Below are 21,728 nucleotides of genomic sequence, written 5' to 3'. Positions count from 1 at the left end.
TTCTCTGTACTTTGCTCCGTTCATCTTTCCCTCAATTCTGACTAGTCTCCCAGTCCCTGCCGCTGAAAAACATCCCCGCAGCATGATGCTGCCACCGCCATGCTTCACCATAGGGATGGTGCCAGGTTTCTTCCAGATGTGACGCTTGGCATTCAGGCCAAAGAGTTCAATCTTGGTTTCATCAGACCAGAGAATCTTGTTTCTCATGGTCTGAGAGTCCTTTGGGTGCCTTTTGGCAAACTGAAAGTAGGCTGTCATGTGCCTTTTACTGAGGAGTGGCTTCCGTCTGGCCACTTTACCATAAAGGCCTGATTGGTGTAGTGCTGCAGAGATGATTGTCCTGGAAAGTTCTCCCATCTCCACAGAGGAACTCTGGAGCTCTGTCAGAGTGACCATCAGGTTTTTGGTCACCTCTCTGACCAAGGCTCTTCTCCCCTGATTGCGCAGTTTGGGGGGGCAGCCAGCTCTAGGAAGAGTCTTTGTGCTTCCAAACTTCTTCCATTTAAGAATGATGGAGGCCATTGTGTTCTTGGGGACCTTCAATGCTGCAGAAATGTTTTGGTACCCTTCCCCAGATCTGTGCCTCAACACCATCCTGTGTCATGGCTTGGTTTTTGCTCTGACATGCACGGTCAACTGTGGGACCTTATATAGACAGGTGTGTGCCTTTCCAAATCATGTCCAATCAATTGAATTTACCACAGGTGGACTCCAATCAAGTTGTAGAAGCATCAAGGATAATCAATGGAAACAGAATGCACCTGAGTTCAATGTTGAGTCTCATAGCAAAGGGTCTGAATACTTATGTAAATATGGTATCCGTTTTTATTTATTTATACATTTGCAAACATTTCTAAAAACCTGTTTTTGCTTTGTCATGTTTTGTATCCATGTTATCCAACGGAATGCTTTTTGTCAGTCACATTTGCCACTTGAAGGTGCACATGTTTCCATTGAGAAGAATCTAGACAATGACCTTGGTTTTATCATGGTGGACTTAACCAACATTACAAGTCAATAGCTCGGTTTACATCCAATTGCTGACAGATCTTCATGTGAATAATAATAAAATACGCATTACATTAATATTTCCCACAAGTGGTGTGATTCCACCAAACGGACTTGTTGTGGATGAAAGTCAGTCCATGATGACATAGTTGTCATGAATAGAAATAAAAGCAAAGGTTCAATGTGTTTCCATCGCATTTTCACCTCTACAGATAGTTTTGTCACAGTAACGGTTCAGTTAAACGGCAAATGTGTCTACTCTGGTCATGGCAGGTGTGTCTACTCTGGTCATGGCAGGTGTGTCTACTCTGGTCATGGCAGGTGTGTCTACTCTGGTCATGGCAGGTGTGTCTACTCTGGTCATGGCAGGTGTGTCTACTCTGGTCATGGCAGGTGTGTCTACTATGGTCATGGCAGGTGTGTCTACTCTGGTCATGGCAGGTGTGTCTACTCTGGTTATGGCAGGTGTGTCTACTATGGTCATGGCAGGTGTGTCTACTCTGGTCATGGCAGGTGTGTCTACTCTGGTCATGGCAGGTGTGTCTACTCTGGTCATGGCAGGTGTGTCTACTCTGGTCATGGCAGGTGTGTCTACTCTGGTCATGGCAGGTGTGTCTACTCTGGTCATGGCAGGTGTGTCTACTCTGGTTATGGCAAGTGTGTCTACTCTGGTCATGGCAGGTGTGTCTACTCTGGTCATGGCAGGTGTGCTCTAGCCAACAGCTCACAGATACAGTGTGGGTAGGCTGTGTGGGTAGGCTGTATGGGTAGGAAGTGCAGGTAGGCTGTGTGGGTAGGCTGTATGGGTAGGCAGTGCAGGTAGGCTGTGTGGGTAGGCTGTATGGGTAGGCAGTGCAGGTAGGCTGTGTGGGTAGGCTGTGTGGGTGGGCAATGCAGGTAGGCTTTGCGGGTAGAATGTGTGGGTAGGCTGTGCGGGTAGGCTGTGCATGTAGGCTGTGCGGGTAGACTGTGCGGGTAGGCTGTGCGGGTAGGCTGTGTGGGTAGGCTGTGCATGTAGGCTGTGCAGGTAGGCTGTGCGGCTAGGCTGTGCGGGTAGGCTGTGTGGGTAGGCTGTGCATGTAGGCTGTGCGGGTAGCCTGTGTAGGTAGGCTATGCGGGTAGGCTGTGTAGGTAGGATGTGTGGGTAGGCTGTGCGGGTAGGCAATTAAGCATCATGTTACCAGAATAAAACCCTCAATATTTATTGTAAAGGAGCATCAAGCTCATCACCGTGCTCTTTCACCACCCTGTGAAGTTCATCACAACATGTTTCATCTGTAGCCTAATAAACTGCATGGTTTCCTGAGTCGTAGTGGGAGGACCACACAACATGTTTCATCTGTAGCCTAATAAACTGCATGGTTTCCTGAGTCGTAGTGGGAGGACCACACAACATGTTTCATCTGTAGTCTAATAAACTGCATGGTTTCCTGAGTCGTAGTGGGAGGACCACACAACATGTTTCATCTGTAGTCTAATAAACTGCATGGTTTCCTGAGTCGTAGTGAGAGGACCACACAACATGTTTCATCTGTAGCCTAATAAACTGCATGGTTTCCTGAGTCGTAGTGGGAGGACCACACAACATGTTTCATCTGTAGTCTAATAAACTGCATGGTTTCCTGAGTCGTAGTGGGAGGACCACACAACATGTTTCATCTGTAGTCTAATAAACTGCATGGTTTCCTGAGTCGTAGTGGGAGGACCACACAACATGTTTCATCTGTAGCCTAATAAACTGCATGGTTTCCTGAGTCGTAGTGGGAGGACCACACAACATGTTTCATCTGTAGTCTAATAAACTGCATGGTTTCCTGAGTCGTAGTGGGAGGACCACACATGTTTCATCTGTAGTCTAATAAACTGCATGGTTTCCTGAGTCGTAGTGGGAGGACCACACAACATGTTTCATCTGTAGTCTAATAAACTGCATGGTTTCCTGAGTCGTAGTGGGAGGACCACACAACATGTTTCATCTGTAGTCTAATTAACTGCATGGTTTCCTGAGTCGTAGTGGGAGGACCACACAACATGTTTCATCTGTAGCCTAATAAACTGCATGGTTTCCTGAGTCGTAGTGGGAGGACCACACAACATGTTTCATCTGTAGCCTAATAAACTGCATGGTTTCCTGAGTCGTAGTGGGAGGACCACACAACATGTTTCATCTGTAGTCTAATAAACTGCATGGTTTCCTGAGTCGTAGTGGGAGGACCACACAACATGTTTCATCTGTAGTCTAATAAACTGCATGGTTTCCTGAGTCGTAGTGGGAGGACCACACAACATGTTTCATCTGTAGTCTAATAAACTGCATGGTTTCCTGAGTCGTAGTGGGAGGACCACACAACATGTTTCATCTGTAGCCTAATAAACTGCATGGTTTCCTGAGTCGTAGTGGGAGGACCACACAACATGTTTCATCTGTAGTCTAATAAACTGCATGGTTTCCTGAGTCGTAGTGGGAGGACCACACAACATGTTTCATCTGTAGTCTAATAAACTGCATGCTTTCCTGAGTCGTAGTGGGAGGACCACACAACATGTTTCATCTGTAGTCTAATAAACTGCATGCTTTCCTGAGTCGTAGTGGGAGGACCACACAACATGTTTCATCTGTAGCCTAATAAACTGCATGGTTTCCTGAGTCATGTCATCGCGTGACTTCAAGTTGACTTCGATATGATGGTTATTATATCAATATTTGTGCATTTTACAGACACAAAAAGATCCCACCATGTCGAATGAACAAATGTCTGCTAACTGTTTCCATCACAACTGTCATGATAAAAAAAAAATATATATATATATAAACGGTATGACCTGTGGATGGAAACGGTATGTAAACAGTATGACCTGTGGATGGAAACGGTATGTAAACGGTATGACCTGTGGATGGAAACGGTATGTAAACGGTATGACCTGTGGATGGAAACGGTATGTAAACAGTATGACCTTTGGATGGAAACGGTATGTACACGGTATGACCTGTGGATGTAAACGGTATGTAAACGGTATGACCTGTGGATGTAAACGGTATGACTTGTGGAAGGAAACGGTATGTATACGGTATGACCTGTTGATGGAAACGGTATGTATACGGTATGACCTGTGGATGGAAACGGTATGTATACGGTATGACCTGTGGATGGAAACGGTATGTAAACGGTATGACCTGTGGATGGAAACGGTATGTATACGGTATGAACTGTGGACGTAAACGGTATGGAAACGGTATGACCTGTGGATGGAAACGGTATGTAAACGGTATGACCTGTGGATGGAAACGGTATGTAAACAGTATGACCTGTGGATGGAAACGGTATGTAAACGGTATGACCTGTGGATGTAAACGGTATGTAAACGGTATGACCTGTGGATAGAAACCTGGTTATTGACAGAGTTTTAGAGTGAAGGGGAGAAGAGAACAGAAGAGAAGAGAACAGAAGAGAAGAGAGGAGAACAGAAGAACAAGGGAAGAAGATGAGACTAGACAAGAGACAGGTCCAGAGGTAGGACTCACCTCTTGGTCAGGTAACTGGTAAAATTCTTTCCAAACCCGATGACGGCCCAGTACTCTCCGTTATAGGCCCCTGCAAAAGCCTCAGCATGGGACAGGTTCACCTAGGGCAGGGAGGGACAGGGGACACCCTCAGTGACTATAGCTAGGTCTTAAATTACACCCTATTCCTCCATCTAGTGGACTACTTCTGACCAGCAGGACAGTGTTACACCCTATTCCTCCATCTAGTGGACTACTTCTGACCAGCAGGACAGTGTTACACCCTATTCCTCCATCTAGTGGACTACTTCTGACCAGGAGGACAGTGTTACACCCTATTCCTCCATCTAGTGGACTACTTCTGACCAGGAGGACAGTGTTACACCCTATTCCTCCATCTAGTGGACTACTTCTGACCAGCAGGACAGTGTTACACCCTATTCCTCCATCTAGTGGACTACTTCTGACCAGCAGGACAGTGTTACACCCTATTCCTCCATCTAGTGGACTACTTCTGACCAGGAGGACAGTGTTACACCCTATTCCTCCATCTAGTGGACTACTTCTGACCAGCAGGACAGTGTTACACCCTATTCCTCCATCTAGTGGACTACTTCTGACCAGGAGGACAGTGTTACACCCTATTCCTCCATCTAGTGGATTACTTCTGACCAGGAGAACAGTGTTACACCCTATTCCTCCATCTAGTGGACTACTTCTGACCAGGAGGACAGTGTTACACCCTATTCCTCCAACTAGTGGACTACTTCCCAGTGAGCACGGTCCAATGCCTTTGTCCATTGATGTTGAAAAGACGTTGAAATTTGGTCCGTCCGCCCTGGCTTTGATTTCAACGACCACAGACAACGTTTTCTGGTCACCTCTGTACCTGCCTTAATTTCAACGTCCAAAGACATCCGGTCCAGCCTCAATTTGGTCCCAAAAATGTGTACTGTACAGCACTGCACTGTATTCTACTGTACTGTCCAAACTTGTGAAACAGACATTATGATTGGTTAAGATTTGGTTCCGGTTCGGACCAATCAAATGTGGTCTTTATTTGGGGGCGGAGCTCATTAGAATAATGTTCATTTTCAGATTTACATTTAGTTAATTTAGCAGACGCTCTTATCCAGAGAGACTTTCAGTCAGAGCATTCAACTAAGGTAGATGAACAATCACATATCACAGTCAAAGCAAGAAAAAAAAAGAAAAAATCAAGACGAATGTTTTCATAAAATGCACCTTGTTATAAACAACGTTTTTTTTTTTAAGTACTAAAGAGATTTAGACGGTTATCAAAACGTCACGCCAGGGTAAGCCTACACGAAACACAGCCCTTATTTTAAGTGTTTCTAAAATCCACTATGGTAATACATGAATGGTGAAAAAATGATTGGAACCAATTCCCTGTTTGACAGCTAGGTTTTATGGGTATTATGACTCATAATGTGGTACTCTATACGTCTTTTAGACATAATTTTGCTCACTGGATTTTGACCAGGAGGACAGTGTGGTAGATACTCAAACTGTTTCGCCGTACTGTAATAACAAAACACACAATTCCTTTTAAAGGTGAATTATGGAGTTAGCTCTGAAAGTGCTTTTGCTTGGCTTATTTCTGTAGACACACAGCACATGAATGTATTTTTAGATTAATAAAGAGCAGTGCAGAAGTGAAACCAGCAACCTAGAGGTAAACAGGTAGTGAGTGTAGAGTGTAACTCTTGTTACTTCCTCTTTTAGGTCATGCACCTCCTCCACAACAAACTCTGTCTGACCCCATAATACCGAACAAACAGACATTTAGTTTGCCTCCAGACTGAAACAGGGAGGGACAACCTGAACTTGTCCAATAAGAAACGCTTGTTTTTCCTTTTCCGTGGCAAAACGCTTTGCTACGGTATGCACTAATGAATGCCACCCAGTTGATTGGTCCAGTACCTGTTGCACGCTGGAGTTGTCCAGGAAGGAGAGCAGGGATTGGCTGAAGGAGCTGGAGGAGGTCTCATTGTTGACCACAGCCACCTGTATTCCTTTGGGGTCTCCTCCGATACACAGACACATCAGAGAGATCTGGATGACTGGCAGCAGGAACTGGAAACACATGGACCTGGACAGATACCAGACACTGGGTCAAATACTATTGGAAATCTTTCATGCTCATTCTACTACTACTCTTCGTCATCATCCTCTGCCTCCTCCTCTTCATCATCATCCTCATTATCATCCTCACCACTACGATCATTATAATCGTTATCATCCTCATAAACACCATCACCCTTCTTCACCCCCCCACCACCATCATAATCCTCACCACCATCACCACCCTTCATCATCACCACCACTACCAAAATCACTACTATTACCACCACCATCATCATCCTCACCCGGGCATTCTCTTCATCCGCACCATGGTCTTGATCATCAGAGCTGTGATGTTCCTCCACTTTGGCATCACATGCCTGACTCGTACCTTCCAGTCCCCTACACACACACACACACACACACACACACACACACACACACACACACACACACACACACACACACACACACACTTTTAGCTGCAATGTTCAGCAATGTTCGTCTGCAGTATAGTGTCCATACAATCCTACATTTACCTGAGTATATACAGTGTAGTGTCCATACAACCCTACATTTACCTGAGTATATACAGTATAGTGTCCATACAATCCTACATTTACCTGAGTGTATACAGTATAGTGTCCATACAACCCTACATTTACCTGAGTATATACAGTATAGTGTCCATACAACCCTACATTTACCTGAGTATATACAGTATAGTGTCCATACAACCCTACATTTACCTAAGTATATTGTGGCGTACAGCAGGTCAGCCACCAGGGGGAGACTCGTCGAGGCCTGGTAACAGATGGAGTGTAAATCACGAGGCGATGGCTCCATCTGCTGGACGTGCCAGGTCTCAACGGGCTCCCCAGCCATGACTAATTGGGAGTCGGAGGGGGCACCGGAACCCGATCCCCCTAGGGAACCCCTGGAGGAGGAGCTCATCCTCCCCCTCATCGGTTTCGAGGGGCCAGTAGAAACCCCTGCTGGGGGCCAACTGAGTGGACAATTTGGGACAGCCCAGTGGGCGGATCCGAACTTGAAAGCTGCCGCCGCCCAAGTGATAGCGGTGGATGGACAGCTACTTCCGGGGGTGAGTGACTGGCGATACCCCTATTTCCAAATGAAGAATAACCTTTTGTATCAAGTGTCGCACAAACAGGGGGAACGTCGAGAGGTATTGTTGCTGCCCCGACGGTACGTGGGAACCGTCCTGCAGCTGGCCCACACCCACCTGTTGGGAGCGCACCTGGGAATGGAGAAGACCCGGGAACGGATCGCCGCCCGGTTCCACTGGCCCGGGATGAGGAGGGCCGTGGAAGACTACTGTCGCAGCTGCCCAGAGTGTCTACTCACTGCCCCGAAAGCACCCTTCCGAAACCCTCTGGTCCCCTGCCAATAATCGGGGTGCCCTTTGAACGCATCGCCATGGACATAGTGGGACCCCTGGTAAAGACTGCTCAAACAGATGCTGCGGAAGGTCATCGAGCAGGATGGGAAGAACTGGGACCAGCTACTACCCCACCTAATGTTCTCAATCCGAGAAGTACCCCAGTCCTCCACTGGGTTTTCCCCGTTCGAACTCCTCTATGGGAGGAGGCCACGCGGCCTACTGGACCTCGCCAAGGAGGTGTGGGAAGCCCAACCGACCCCCTTACGCAGCGTGGTAGAGCACGTGGAGACTATGCGGGAGCGGATGACAGCCATATGGCCAGTTGTGAGGGAACATATGAAGAAGGCCCAACGCGCCCAAGCCCAGGTCTACAATCGGGGAGCCCAGCCCCGAGAATTCCAGGTGGGAGACAGGGTGTTGGTCTTGATCCCCACGGCCGAAAGTAAGTTCCTGACAACATGGCACGGACCATACGAGGTGGTCGAGAAGCTGGGACCTGTCAATTACCATGTACGGCAACCGGGGAGACGGAAACCCCAAAAGATTTACCACGTGAACCTGTTGAAGAAGTGACACGAGAGGACAGCCTTGGCCGTGTTATGGTCGGGACCCAGGACGCCAATGGTACCAGCAGAGGTCCTGAGCAATGAGGACCTCGACCCGGCCCAGAAGCAAGAGCTCAGGGAGCTCGTCGATCGGAACACATCGGACTTCTCCGAGAAGCCGGGCCGCACGACCCTCATTGAACACCACATCTGTACCCGGCCCGGGGAAACGGTACGATAGAGGCCATATCGGATTCCGGAGGCCCGAAGGGAGGCCGTGAAACAGGAAGTGGAGGCTATGCTGAGGATGGGGGTCGTGGAAGAGTCCCACAGTGTATGGTGCAGCCCCATCGTGTTGGTGCCCAAACCGGACGGTAGCCTCCGCTTCTGTAACGATTTCCGGGGGGTGAACGACATCAGCTTGTTCGATGCATATCCCATGCCGAGGGTGGACGAGCTCATCGACCGATTGGGAAAGGCCTGGTACATCAGCACCCTTGACCTGACCAAAGGTTATTGGCAGGTACCTTTGGCAGCCTCCTCCCGGGAGAAGACGGCGTTTTTGACACCAGACGGGTTGTATCAGTACCGGGTGCTCCCGTTCGATCTACACGGAGCCCCGCCCACATTCCAATGGCTGATGAACAGAATGCTTCGACCCCACCAGCAGTACGCAGTGGCATATCTGGATGATATCATCATCCACAGCCAAGGTTGGGAAGAGCACCTGACGCGCCTCCAGGCGGTGCTGGACGCGCTCAGACAAGCCGGATTGACTGCAAACCCCAGGAAATGCAAGCTAGGGTTCGAGGAGGTGGAGTACCTGGGGTATTTGATCGGACGGGGGAACGTCAAACCCCAGGAGAGGAAGGTTCACGGGGTGCGTGACTGGCCCGTTCCACGCACCAAGACACAGGTCAAATCCTTCCTGGGACTGGAAGGATACTATAGCCGGTTTATCCCCAACTTTGCGGCTATAGCTTCCCCCCTCACCGATCTAACCAGGGCCCGCCTCCAGAACACAGTGAAATGGACTGACGAGACAGAAGCGGCGTTCAACAGTCTGAAGGAAGCGCTGTGCTCCCATCCGATTCTTGTAACGCCCGATTTCCAGGTGCCGATGGTGGTCCAGACGGACGCATGTGATACGGGACTAGGGGCCGTTCTGTCCCAGGTACACGAGGGGGAGGAGCACCCCATCATGTACATCAGCCGAAAGCTGATGCCGAGGGAAAATAAATACTCTATCGTTGAGAAAGAGTGTCTAGCCGTGAAGTGGGCGCTAGACACTCTCAAGTATTACCTGCTAGGTACCCACTTCACCCTGGTCACGGACCATGCTCCCCTGGTCTGGATGGCCAGGGGAAAGGACACGAACGATCGGGTCACCAGGTGGTTCTTGTCCCTTCAACACTTCTCTTTCGTGCACAGGTCAGGGGCGAAGCATGGAAACGCGGATGCCCTATCGACAAGGGAGACCTACGTTGCACTGATGACAGTCCCCTCGCCAACAGAGCTAAGGGGGGGGGGGGGGGGGGGGGGGGGTGGTATACAGCAGGTCAGCCACCAGCGGGAGACTCGTCAAGGCCTGGTAGCAGATGGAGTGTAAATCATGAGGCGATGGCTCCATCTGCTGGACGTGCCAGGTCTCGACGGGCTCCCCAGCCATGACTGATTGGGAGCTGGTGAGTAATCAAGGGCGGATTCCTCACCAGCTGTGCAAGGCCCATGAAGCTGCCAGAAGGGCAGCACACAAGGGGGACTGGAGGAAGTAAGGTGACTTCGATGTAGTTGGAGACAGTGCCCGAGCGGAAACGAGGGAATTTGAGTTTGAGTTCCAAACAAGATACAGCAAGACCCGGAGCCCAAAAGATGGTATCCCGGAGAGGGTCTCAGGGGGGAGACCTATCCTTTTCTTTTTTTTAACTATTATTTAAATAAACACCCTTGAAACTGAGCTAATCCTTCTCTGTCCGTGTCTGATCTGGGTAAACATCTTGACCAAACCCCCTGGTCTGCCACAATATACAGAATAGTGTCCATACAACCCTACATTTACCTGAGTATATACAGTATAGTGTCCATACAACCCTACATTTACCTGAGTATATACAGTATAGTGTCTATACAACCCTACATTTACCTGAGTATATACAGTATAGTGTCCATACAACCCTACATTTACCTGAGTATATACAGTGTAGTGTCCATACAACCCTACATTTACCTGGGTATATACAGTATAGTGTCCATACAACCCTACATTTACCTGAGTATTTGGGCAGCTCTTCTACTGGTCCCGGTCCGGCTCCCAGGATTGGTTGACTCTCTTCCCGGCCACTCTCGAATAATTGGCTGCTGTCTAGTACCCCGCCCAGAGGGGAGGTGCTGTCTTTGGAGCCCACCTGGTCTGAGGTCTCACACAGCTGCAGGAAGGCTTTCTCCAGGGTCTGCGGTGGGTGGATTGGGCAGTAGAGGAGATAGACAACAGTCAATTGAACACCCAATCAGTCAAGGGTTTATATGATCAACACAGAAAGCAGTCAACATAGAAAGCAGTCAACACAGTCAGACGTCTCACATAGCTGGAGGAAAGCTGTCTCCAAAGTCTGCAGTGATTGGATGGTAGGAGGCAATAGGGTCAATGTAGGGCTACTGCCTACAGGGCTGTTGTCTAGTGGTGATAAAGGGTTACTGTTAGCAGGACTGTTGTCTAGTAGTGATAAAGGGTTACTGTTAGCAGGACTGTTGTCTAGTGGTGATAAAGGGTTACTGTTAGCAGGACTGTTGTCTAGTGGTGATAAAGTGTTACTGTTAGCAGGACTGTTGTCTAGTGGTGATAAAGGGTTACTGTTAGCAGGACTGTTGTCTAGTAGTGATAAAGGGTTACTGTTAGCAGGACTGTTGTCTAGTGGTGATAAAGGGTTACTGTTAGCAGGACTGTTGTCTAGTGGTGATAAAGAGTTACTGTTAGCAGGACTGTTGTCTAGTGGTGATAAAGGGCTACTGTTAGCAGGACTGTTGTCTAGTGGTGATAAAGAGTTACTGTTAGCAGGACTGTTGTCTAGTAGTGATAAAGGGTTACTGTTAGCAGGACTGTTGTCTAGTGGTGATAAAGAGTTACTGTTAGCAGGACTGTTGTCTAGTGGTGATAAAGGGTTACTGTTAGCAGGACTGTTGTCTAGTGGTGATAAAGGGTTACTGTTAGCAGGACTGTTGTCTAGTGGTGATAAAAGCTACTGTTAGCAGGACTGTTGTCTAGTGGTGATAAAGGGCTACTGTTAGCAGGACTGTTGTCTAGTGGTGATAAAGGGCTACTGTTAGCAGGACTGTTGTCTAGTGGTGATAAAGAGTTACTGTTAGCAGGACTGTTGTCTAGTGGTGATAAAGGGTTACTGTTAGCAGGACTGTTGTCTAGTGGTGATAAAGGGTTACTGTTAGCAGGACTGTTGTCTAGTGGTGATAAAGAGTTACTGTTAGCAGGACTGTTGTCTAGTGGTGATAAAGGGCTACTGTTAGCAGGACTGTTGTCTAGTGGTGATAAAGAGTTACTGTTAGCAGGACTGTTGTCTAGTGGTGATAAGGGGTTACTGTTAGCAGGACTGTTGTCTAGTGGTGATAAAGGGTTACTGTTAGCAGGACTGTTGTCTAGTGGTGATAAAGGGTTACTGTTAGCAGGACTGTTGTCTAGTGGTGATAAAGGGTTACTGTTAGCAGGACTGTTGTCTAGTGGTGATAAAGGGTTACTGTTAGCAGGACTGTTGTCTAGTGGTGATAAAGGGCTACTGTTAGCAGGACTGTTGTCTAGTGGTGATAAAGGGTTACTGTTAGCAGGACTGTTGTCTAGTGGTGATAAAGAGTTACTGTTAGCAGGACTGTTGTCTAGTGGTGATAAAGAGTTACTGTTAGCAGGACTGTTGTCTAGTGGTGATAAAGGGTTACTGTTAGCAGGACTGTTGTCTAGTGGTGATAAAGAGTTACTGTTAGCAGGACTGTTGTCTAGTGGTGATAAAGTGTTACTGTTAGCAGGACTGTTGTCTAGTGGTGATAAAGGGTTACTGTTAGCAGGACTGTTGTCTAGTGGTGATAAAGGGCTACTGTTAGCAGGACTGTTGTCTAGTGGTGATAAAGAGTTACTGTTAGCAGGACTGTTGTCTAGTAGTGATAAAGGGTTACTGTTAGCAGGACTGTTGTCTAGTGGTGATAAAGAGTTACTGTTAGCAGGACTGTTGTCTAGTGGTGATAAAGGGTTACTGTTAGCAGGACTGTTGTCTAGTGGTGATAAAGGGTTACTGTTAGCAGGACTGTTGTCTAGTGGTGATAAAGGGCTACTGTTAGCAGGACTGTTGTCTAGTGGTGATAAAGGGCTACTGTTAGCAGGACTGTTGTCTAGTGGTGATAAAGGGCTACTGTTAGCAGGACTGTTGTCTAGTGGTGATAAAGAGTTACTGTTAGCAGGACTGTTGTCTAGTGGTGATAAAGGGTTACTGTTAGCAGGACTGTTGTCTAGTGGTGATAAAGGGTTACTGTTAGCAGGACTGTTGTCTAGTGGTGATAAAGAGTTACTGTTAGCAGGACTGTTGTCTAGTGGTGATAAAGGGCTACTGTTAGCAGGACTGTTGTCTAGTGGTGATAAAGAGTTACTGTTAGCAGGACTGTTGTCTAGTGGTGATAAGGGGTTACTGTTAGCAGGACTGTTGTCTAGTGGTGATAAAGAGTTACTGTTAGCAGGACTGTTGTCTAGTGGTGATAAAGGGTTACTGTTAGCAGGACTGTTGTCTAGTGGTGATAAAGGGTTACTGTTAGCAGGACTGTTGTCTAGTGGTGATAAAGGGTTACTGTTAGCAGGACTGTTGTCTAGTGGTGATAAAGGGCTACTGTTAGCAGGACTGTTGTCTAGTGGTGATAAAGGGTTACTGTTAGCAGGACTGTTGTCTAGTGGTGATAAAGAGTTACTGTTAGCAGGACTGTTGTCTAGTGGTGATAAAGGGTTACTGTTAGCAGGACTGTTGTCTAGTGGTGATAAAGGGTTACTGTTAGCAGGACTGTTGTCTAGTGGTGATAAAGAGTTACTGTTAGCAGGACTGTTGTCTAGTGGTGATAAAGTGTTACTGTTAGCAGGACTGTTGTCTAGTGGTGATAAAGGGTTACTGTTAGCAGGACTGTTGTCTAGTGGTGATAAAGGGTTACTGTTAGCAGGACTGTTGTCTAGTGGTGATAAAGAGTTACTGTTAGCAGGACTGTTGTCTAGTGGTGATAAAGGGCTACTGTTAGCAGGACTGTTGTCTAGTGGTGATAAAGAGTTACTGTTAGCAGGACTGTTGTCTAGTAGTGATAAAGGGTTACTGTTAGCAGGACTGTTGTCTAGTGGTGATAAAGAGTTACTGTTAGCAGGACTGTTGTCTAGTGGTGATAAAGGGTTACTGTTAGCAGGACTGTTGTCTAGTGGTGATAAAGGGTTACTGTTAGCAGGACTGTTGTCTAGTGGTGATAAAGGGCTACTGTTAGCAGGACTGTTGTCTAGTGGTGATAAAGGGCTACTGTTAGCAGGACTGTTGTCTAGTGGTGATAAAGGGCTACTGTTAGCAGGACTGTTGTCTAGTGGTGATAAAGAGTTACTGTTAGCAGGACTGTTGTCTAGTGGTGATAAAGGGTTACTGTTAGCAGGACTGTTGTCTAGTGGTGATAAAGGGTTACTGTTAGCAGGACTGTTGTCTAGTGGTGATAAAGAGTTACTGTTAGCAGGACTGTTGTCTAGTGGTGATAAAGGGCTACTGTTAGCAGGACTGTTGTCTAGTGGTGATAAAGAGTTACTGTTAGCAGGACTGTTGTCTAGTGGTGATAAAGGGTTACTGTTAGTAGGACTGTTGTCTAGTGGTGATAAAGAGTTACTGTTAGCAGGACTGTTGTCTAGTGGTGATAAAGGGTTACTGTTAGCAGGACTGTTGTCTAGTGGTGATAAAGGGTTACTGTTAGCAGGACTGTTGTCTAGTGGTGATAAAGGGTTACTGTTAGCAGGACTGTTGTCTAGTGGTGATAAAGGGCTACTGTTAGCAGGACTGTTGTCTAGTGGTGATAAAGGGTTACTGTTAGCAGGACTGTTGTCTAGTGGTGATAAAGAGTTACTGTTAGCAGGACTGTTGTCTAGTGGTGATAAAGAGTTACTGTTAGCAGGACTGTTGTCTAGTGGTGATAAAGGGTTACTGTTAGTAGGACTGTTGTCTAGTGGTGATAAAGAGCTACTGTTAGCAGGACTGTTGTCTAGTGGTGATAAAGGGTTACTGTTAGTAGGACTGTTGTCTAGTGGTGATAAAGAGTTACTGTTAGCAGGACTGTGGTCTAGTGGTGATAAAGAGTTACTGTTAGCAGGACTGTTGTCTAGTGGTGATAAAGAGTTACTGTTAGCAGGACTGTTGTCTAGTGGTGATAAAGAGTTACTGTTAGCAGGACTGTTGTCTAGTGGTGATAAAGTGTTACTGTTAGCAGGACTGTTGTCTAGTGGTGATAAAGGGTTACTGTTAGCAGGACTGTTGTCTAGTGGTGATAAAGGGTTACTGTTAGCAGGACTGTTGTCTAGTGGTGATAAAGAGTTACTGTTAGCAGGACTGTTGTCTAGTGGTGATAAAGGGTTACTGTTAGCAGGACTGTTGTCTAGTGGTGATAAAGGGTTACTGTTAGCAGGACTGTTGTCTAGTGGTGATAAAGGGCTACTGTTAGCAGGACTGTTGTCTAGTGGTGATAAAGTGTTACTGTTAGCAGGACTGTTGTCTAGTGGTGATAAAGGGTTACTGTTAGCAGGACTGTTGTCTAGTGGTGATAAATGGTTACTGTTAGCAGGACTGTTGTCTAGTGGTGATAAAGGGTTACTGTTAGCAGGACTGTTGTCTAGTGGTGATAAAGAGTTACTGTTAGCAGGACTGTTGTCTAGTGGTGATAAAGGGTTACTGTTAGCAGGACTGTTGTCTAGTGGTGATAAAGGGTTACTGTTAGCAGGACTGTTGTCTAGTGGTGATAAAGGGCTACTGTTAGCAGGACTGTTGTCTAGTGGTGATAAAGGGCTACTGTTAGCAGGACTGTTGTCTAGTGGTGATAAAGGGCTACTGTTAGCAGGACTGTTGTCTAGTGGTGATAAAGAGTTACTGTTAGCAGGACTGTTGTCTAGTGGTGATAAAGGGTTACTGTTAGCAGGACTGTTGTCTAGTGGTGATAAAGGGTTACTGTTAGCAGGACTGTTGTCTAGTGGTGATAAAGAGTTACTGTTAGCAGGACTGTTGTCTAGTGGTGATAAAGGGCTACTGTTAGCAGGACTGTTGTCTAGTGGTGATAAAGAGTTACTGTTAGCAGGACTGTTGTCTAGTGGTGATAAAGGGTTACTGTTAGCAGGACTGTTGTCTAGTGGTGATAAAGAGTTACTGTTAGCAGGACTGTTGTCTAGTGGTGATAAAGGGTTACTGTTAGCAGGACTGTTGTCTAGTGGTGATAAAGGGTTACTGTTAGCAGGACTGTTGTCTAGTGGTGATAAAGGGTTACTGTTAGCAGGACTGTTGTCTAGTGGTGATAAAGGGCTACTGTTAGCAGGACTGTTGTCTAGTGGTGATAAAGGGTTACTGTTAGCAGGACTGTTGTCTAGTGGTGATAAAGAGTTACTGTTAGCAGGACTGTTGTCTAGTGGTGATAAAGAGTTACTGTTAGCAGGACTGTTGTCTAGTGGTGATAAAGGGTTACTGTTAGTAGGACTGTTGTCTAGTGGTGATAAAGAGCTACTGTTAGCAGGACTGTTGTCTAGTGGTGATAAAGGGTTACTGTTAGTAGGACTGTTGTCTAGTGGTGATAAAGAGTTACTGTTAGCAGGACTGTTGTCTAGTGGTGATAAAGGGTTACTGTTAGCAGGACTGTTGTCTAGTGGTGATAAAGGGTTACTGTTAGCAGGACTGTTGTCTAGTGGTGATAAAGGGCTACTGTTAGCAGGACTGTTGTCTAGTGGTGATAAAGTGTTACTGTTAGCAGGACTGTTGTCTAGTGGTGATAAAGGGTTACTGTTAGCAGGACTGTTGTCTAGTGGTGATAAATGGTTACTGTTAGCAGGACTGTTGTCTAGTGGTGATAAAGGGTTACTGTTAGCAGGACTGTTGTCTAGTGGTGATAAAGAGTTACTGTTAGCAGGACTGTTGTCTAGTGGTGATAAAGGGCTACTGTTAGCAGGACTGTTGTCTAGTGGTGATAAAGGGTTACTGTTAGCAGGACTGTTGTCTAGTGGTGATAAAGGGCTACTGTTAGCAGGACTGTTGTCTAGTGGTGATAAAGGGCTACTGTTAGCAGGACTGTTGTCTAGTAGTGATAAAGGGTTACTGTTAGCAGGACTGTTGTCTAGTGGTGATAAAGGGTTACTGTTAGCAGGACTGTTGTCTAGTGGTGATAAAGGGCTACTGTTAGCAGGACTGTTGTCTAGTGGTGATAAAGGGTTACTGTTAGCAGGACTGTTGTCTAGTGGTGATAAAGAGTTACTGTTAGCAGGACTGTTGTCTAGTGGTGATAAAGAGTTACTGTTAGCAGGACTGTTGTCTAGTGGTGATAAAGAGTTACTGTTAGCAGGACTGTTGTCTAGTGGTGATAAAGAGTTACTGTTAGCAGGACTGTTGTCTAGTGGTGATAAAGAGTTACTGTTAGCAGGACTGTTGTCTAGTGGTGATAAAGGGTTACTGTTAGCAGGACTGTTGTCTAGTGGTGATAAAGGGTTACTGTTAGCAGGACTGTTGTCTAGTGGTGATAAAGGGTTACTGTTAGCAGGACTGTTGTCTAGTGGTGATAAAGGGTTACTGTTAGCAGGACTGTTGTCTAGTGGTGATAAAGGGTTACTGTTAGCAGGACTGTTGTCTAGTGGTGATAAAGGGTTACTGTTAGCAGGACTGTTGTCTAGTGGTGATAAAGGGTTACTGTTAGCAGGACTGTTGTCTAGTGGTGATAAAGGGTTACTGTTAGCAGGACTGTTGTCTAGTGGTGATAAAGGGTTACTGTTAGCAGGACTGTTGTCTAGTGGTGATAAAGGGTTACTGTTAGCAGGACTGTTGTCTAGTGGTGATAAAGGGTTACTGTTAGCAGGACTGTTGTCTAGTGGTGATAAAGAGTTACTGTTAGCAGGACTGTTGTCTAGTGGTGATAAAGGGCTACTGTTAGCAGGACTGTTGTCTAGTGGTGATAAAGGGCTACTGTTAGCAGGACTGTTGTCTAGTGGTGATAAAGAGTTACTGTTAGCAGGACTGTTGTCTAGTGGTGATAAAGGGCTACTGTTAGCAGGACTGTTGTCTAGTGGTGATAAAGGGCTACTGTTAGCAGGACTGTTGTCTAGTGGTGATAAAGGGTTACTGTTAGCAGGACTGTTGTCTAGTGGTGATAAAGAGGACTGTTGTCTAGTGGTGATAAAGGGTTACTGTTAGCAGGACTGTTGTCTAGTGGTGATAAAGGGTTACTGTTAGCAGGACTGTTGTCTAGTGGTGATAAAGGGTTACTGTTAGCAGGACTGTTGTCTAGTGGTGATAAAGGGTTACTGTTAGCAGGACTGTTGTCTAGTGGTGATAAAGGGTTACTGTTAGCAGGACTGTTGTCTAGTGGTGATAAAGGGTTACTGTTAGCAGGACTGTTGTCTAGTGGTGATAAAGGGTTACTGTTAGCAGGACTGTTGTCTAGTGGTGATAAAGGGTTACTGTTAGCAGGACTGTTGTCTAGTGGTGATAAAGGGTTACTGTTAGCAGGACTGTTGTCTAGTGGTGATAAAGGGTTACTGTTAGCAGGACTGTTGTCTAGTGGTGATAAAGGGTTACTGTTAGCAGGACTGTTGTCTAGTGGTGATAAAGGGTTACTGTTAGCAGGACTGTTGTCTAGTGGTGATAAAGGGTTACTGTTAGCAGGACTGTTGTCTAGTGGTGATAAAGGGTTACTGTTAGCAGGACTGTTGTCTAGTGGTGATAAAGAGTTACTGTTAGCAGGACTGTTGTCTAGTGGTGATAAAGGGTTACTGTTAGCAGGACTGTTGTCTAGTGGTGATAAAGGGTTACTGTTAGTAGGACTGTTGTCTAGTAGTGATAAAGGGTTACTGTTAGCAGGACTGTTGTCTAGTGGTGATAAAGGGTTACTGTTAGCAGGACTGTTGTCTAGTGGTGATAAAGAGTTACTGTTAGCAGGACTGTTGTCTAGTGGTGATAAAGGGCTACTGTTAGCAGGACTGTTGTCTAGTGGTGATAAAGGGTTACTGTTAGCAGGACTGTTGTCTAGTGGTGATAAAGGGTTACTGTTAGTAGGACTGTTGTCTAGTGGTGATAAAGAGTTACTGTTAGCAGGACTGTGGTCTAGTGGTGATAAAGAGTTACTGTTAGCAGGACTGTTGTCTAGTGGTGATAAAGAGTTACTGTTAGCAGGACTGTTGTCTAGTGGTGATAAAGGGTTACTGTTAGCAGGACTGTTGTCTAGTAGTGATAAAGGGTTACTGTTAGCAGGACTGTTGTCTAGTGGTGATAAAGGGTTACTGTTAGTAGGACTGTTGTCTAGTAGTGATAAAGGGCTACTGTTAGCAGGACTGTTGTCTAGTGGTGATAAAGGGTTACTGTTAGCAGGACTGTTGTCTAGTGGTGATAAAGGGCTACTGTTAGCAGGACTGTTGTCTAGTAGTGATAAAGGGCTACTGTTAGCAGGACTGTTGTCTAGTGGTGATAAAGAGTTACTGTTAGCAGGACTGTTGTCTAGTGGTGATAAAGAGTTACTGTTAGCAGGACTGTTGTCTAGTGGTGATAAAGGGTTACTGTTAGCAGGACTGTTGTCTAGTGGTGATAAAGGGTTACTGTTAGCAGGACTGTTGTCTAGTGGTGATAAAGAGTTACTGTTAGCAGGACTGTTGTCTAGTGGTGATAAAGGGCTACTGTTAGCAGGACTGTTGTCTAGTGGTGATAAAGAGTTACTGTTAGCAGGACTGTTGTCTAGTGGTGATAAAGAGTTACTGTTAGCAGGACTGTTGTCTAGTGGTGATAAAGGGTTACTGTTAGCAGGACTGTTGTCTAGTGGTGATAAAGGGTTACTGTTAGCAGGACTGTTGTCTAGTGGTGATAAAGGGCTACTGTTAGCAGGACTGTTGTCTAGTGGTGATAAAGGGTTACTGTTAGCAGGACTGTTGTCTAGTGGTGATAAAGAGTTACTGTTAGTAGGACTGTTGTCTAGTGGTGATAAAGAGTTACTGTTAGCAGGACTGTGGTCTAGTGGTGATAAAGCGTTACTGTTAGCAGGACTGTTGTCTAGTGGTGATAAAGTGTTACTGTTAGCAGGACTGTTGTCTAGTGGTGATAAAGGGCTACTGTTATCAGGACTGTTGTCTAGTGGTGATAAAGGGTTACTGTTAGTAGGACTGTTGTCTAGTGGTGATAAAGAGTTACTGTTAGCAGGACTGTTGTCTAGTGGTGATAAAGGGTTACTGTTAGTAGGACTGTTGTCTAGTGGTGATAAAGAGTTACTGTTAGCAGGACTGTTGTCTAGTGGTGATAAAGGGCTACTGTTAGCAGGACTGTTGTCTAGTGGTGATAAAGGGCTACTGTTAGTAGGACTGTTGTCTAGTGGTGATAAAGAGTTACTGTTAGCAGGACTGTTGTCTAGTGGTGATAAAGGGTTACTGTTAGCAGGACTGTTGTCTAGTGGTGATAAAGGGCTACTGTTAGCAGGACTGTTGTCTAGTGGTGATAAAGAGTTACTGTTAGCAGGACTGTTGTCTAGTAGTGATAAAGGGTTACTGTTAGCAGGACTGTTGTCTAGTGGTGATAAAGAGTTACTGTTAGCAGGACTGTTGTCTAGTGGTGATAAAGGGTTACTGTTAGCAGGACTGTTGTCTAGTGGTGATAAAGGGTTACTGTTAGCAGGACTGTTGTCTAGTGGTGATAAAGGGCTACTGTTAGCAGGACTGTTGTCTAGTGGTGATAAAGGGCTACTGTTAGCAGGACTGTTGTCTAGTGGTGATAAAGGGCTACTGTTAGCAGGACTGTTGTCTAGTGGTGATAAAGAGTTACTGTTAGCAGGACTGTTGTCTAGTGGTGATAAAGGGTTACTGTTAGCAGGACTGTTGTCTAGTGGTGATAAAGGGTTACTGTTAGCAGGACTGTTGTCTAGTGGTGATAAAGAGTTACTGTTAGCAGGACTGTTGTCTAGTGGTGATAAAGGGCTACTGTTAGCAGGACTGTTGTCTAGTGGTGATAAAGGGTTACTGTTAGCAGGACTGTTGTCTAGTGGTGATAAAGGGTTACTGTTAGTAGGACTGTTGTCTAGTGGTGATAAAGAGTTACTGTTAGCAGGACTGTTGTCTAGTGGTGATAAAGGGTTACTGTTAGCAGGACTGTTGTCTAGTGGTGATAAAGGGTTACTGTTAGCAGGACTGTTGTCTAGTGGTGATAAAGGGTTACTGTTAGCAGGACTGTTGTCTAGTGGTGATAAAGGGCTACTGTTAGCAGGACTGTTGTCTAGTGGTGATAAAGGGTTACTGTTAGCAGGACTGTTGTCTAGTGGTGATAAAGAGTTACTGTTAGCAGGACTGTTGTCTAGTGGTGATAAAGAGTTACTGTTAGCAGGACTGTTGTCTAGTGGTGATAAAGGGTTACTGTTAGTAGGACTGTTGTCTAGTGGTGATAAAGAGCTACTGTTAGCAGGACTGTTGTCTAGTGGTGATAAAGGGTTACTGTTAGTAGGACTGTTGTCTAGTGGTGATAAAGAGTTACTGTTAGCAGGACTGTGGTCTAGTGGTGATAAAGAGTTACTGTTAGCAGGACTGTTGTCTAGTGGTGATAAAGAGTTACTGTTAGCAGGACTGTTGTCTAGTGGTGATAAAGAGTTACTGTTAGCAGGACTGTTGTCTAGTGGTGATAAAGTGTTACTGTTAGCAGGACTGTTGTCTAGTGGTGATAAAGGGTTACTGTTAGCAGGACTGTTGTCTAGTGGTGATAAAGGGTTACTGTTAGCAGGACTGTTGTCTAGTGGTGATAAAGGGTTACTGTTAGCAGGACTGTTGTCTAGTGGTGATAAAGGGCTACTGTTAGCAGGACTGTTGTCTAGTGGTGATAAAGAGTTACTGTTAGCAGGACTGTTGTCTAGTAGTGATAAAGGGTTACTGTTAGCAGGACTGTTGTCTAGTGGTGATAAAGAGTTACTGTTAGCAGGACTG

At 46.0% G+C, this 21,728-nt stretch overlaps 1 protein-coding gene across 4 annotated transcripts in view; it reads right to left on the bottom strand.

The window, feature by feature from the left end:
- abch1 (ATP-binding cassette, sub-family H, member 1) overlaps positions 1-21,728 on the bottom strand; it is an 80,161-nt gene that overhangs the window by 27,029 nt on the left and 31,404 nt on the right. For all 4 annotated transcript variants that reach the window (XM_082978709.1, XM_082978735.1, XM_082978728.1 and 1 more), the window contains 4 exons: positions 10,812-10,992; positions 6,901-6,997; positions 6,455-6,623; positions 4,532-4,632 (listed from right to left, as the gene is read on the bottom strand). In XM_082978709.1, the coding sequence (XP_082834835.1) occupies positions 4,532-4,632; positions 6,455-6,623; positions 6,901-6,997; positions 10,812-10,992 (548 nt within the window). The remainder of the gene's footprint in view (positions 1-4,531; positions 4,633-6,454; positions 6,624-6,900; positions 6,998-10,811; positions 10,993-21,728) is intronic.

Source organism: Salmo salar, chromosome 01 (assembly GCF_965601325.2).
Source record: "Salmo salar chromosome 01, fSalSal1, whole genome shotgun sequence".
Taxonomy (NCBI): domain Eukaryota; kingdom Metazoa; phylum Chordata; class Actinopteri; order Salmoniformes; family Salmonidae; genus Salmo; species Salmo salar.
This window is presented reverse-complemented; position numbering and strand designations above follow the sequence as displayed.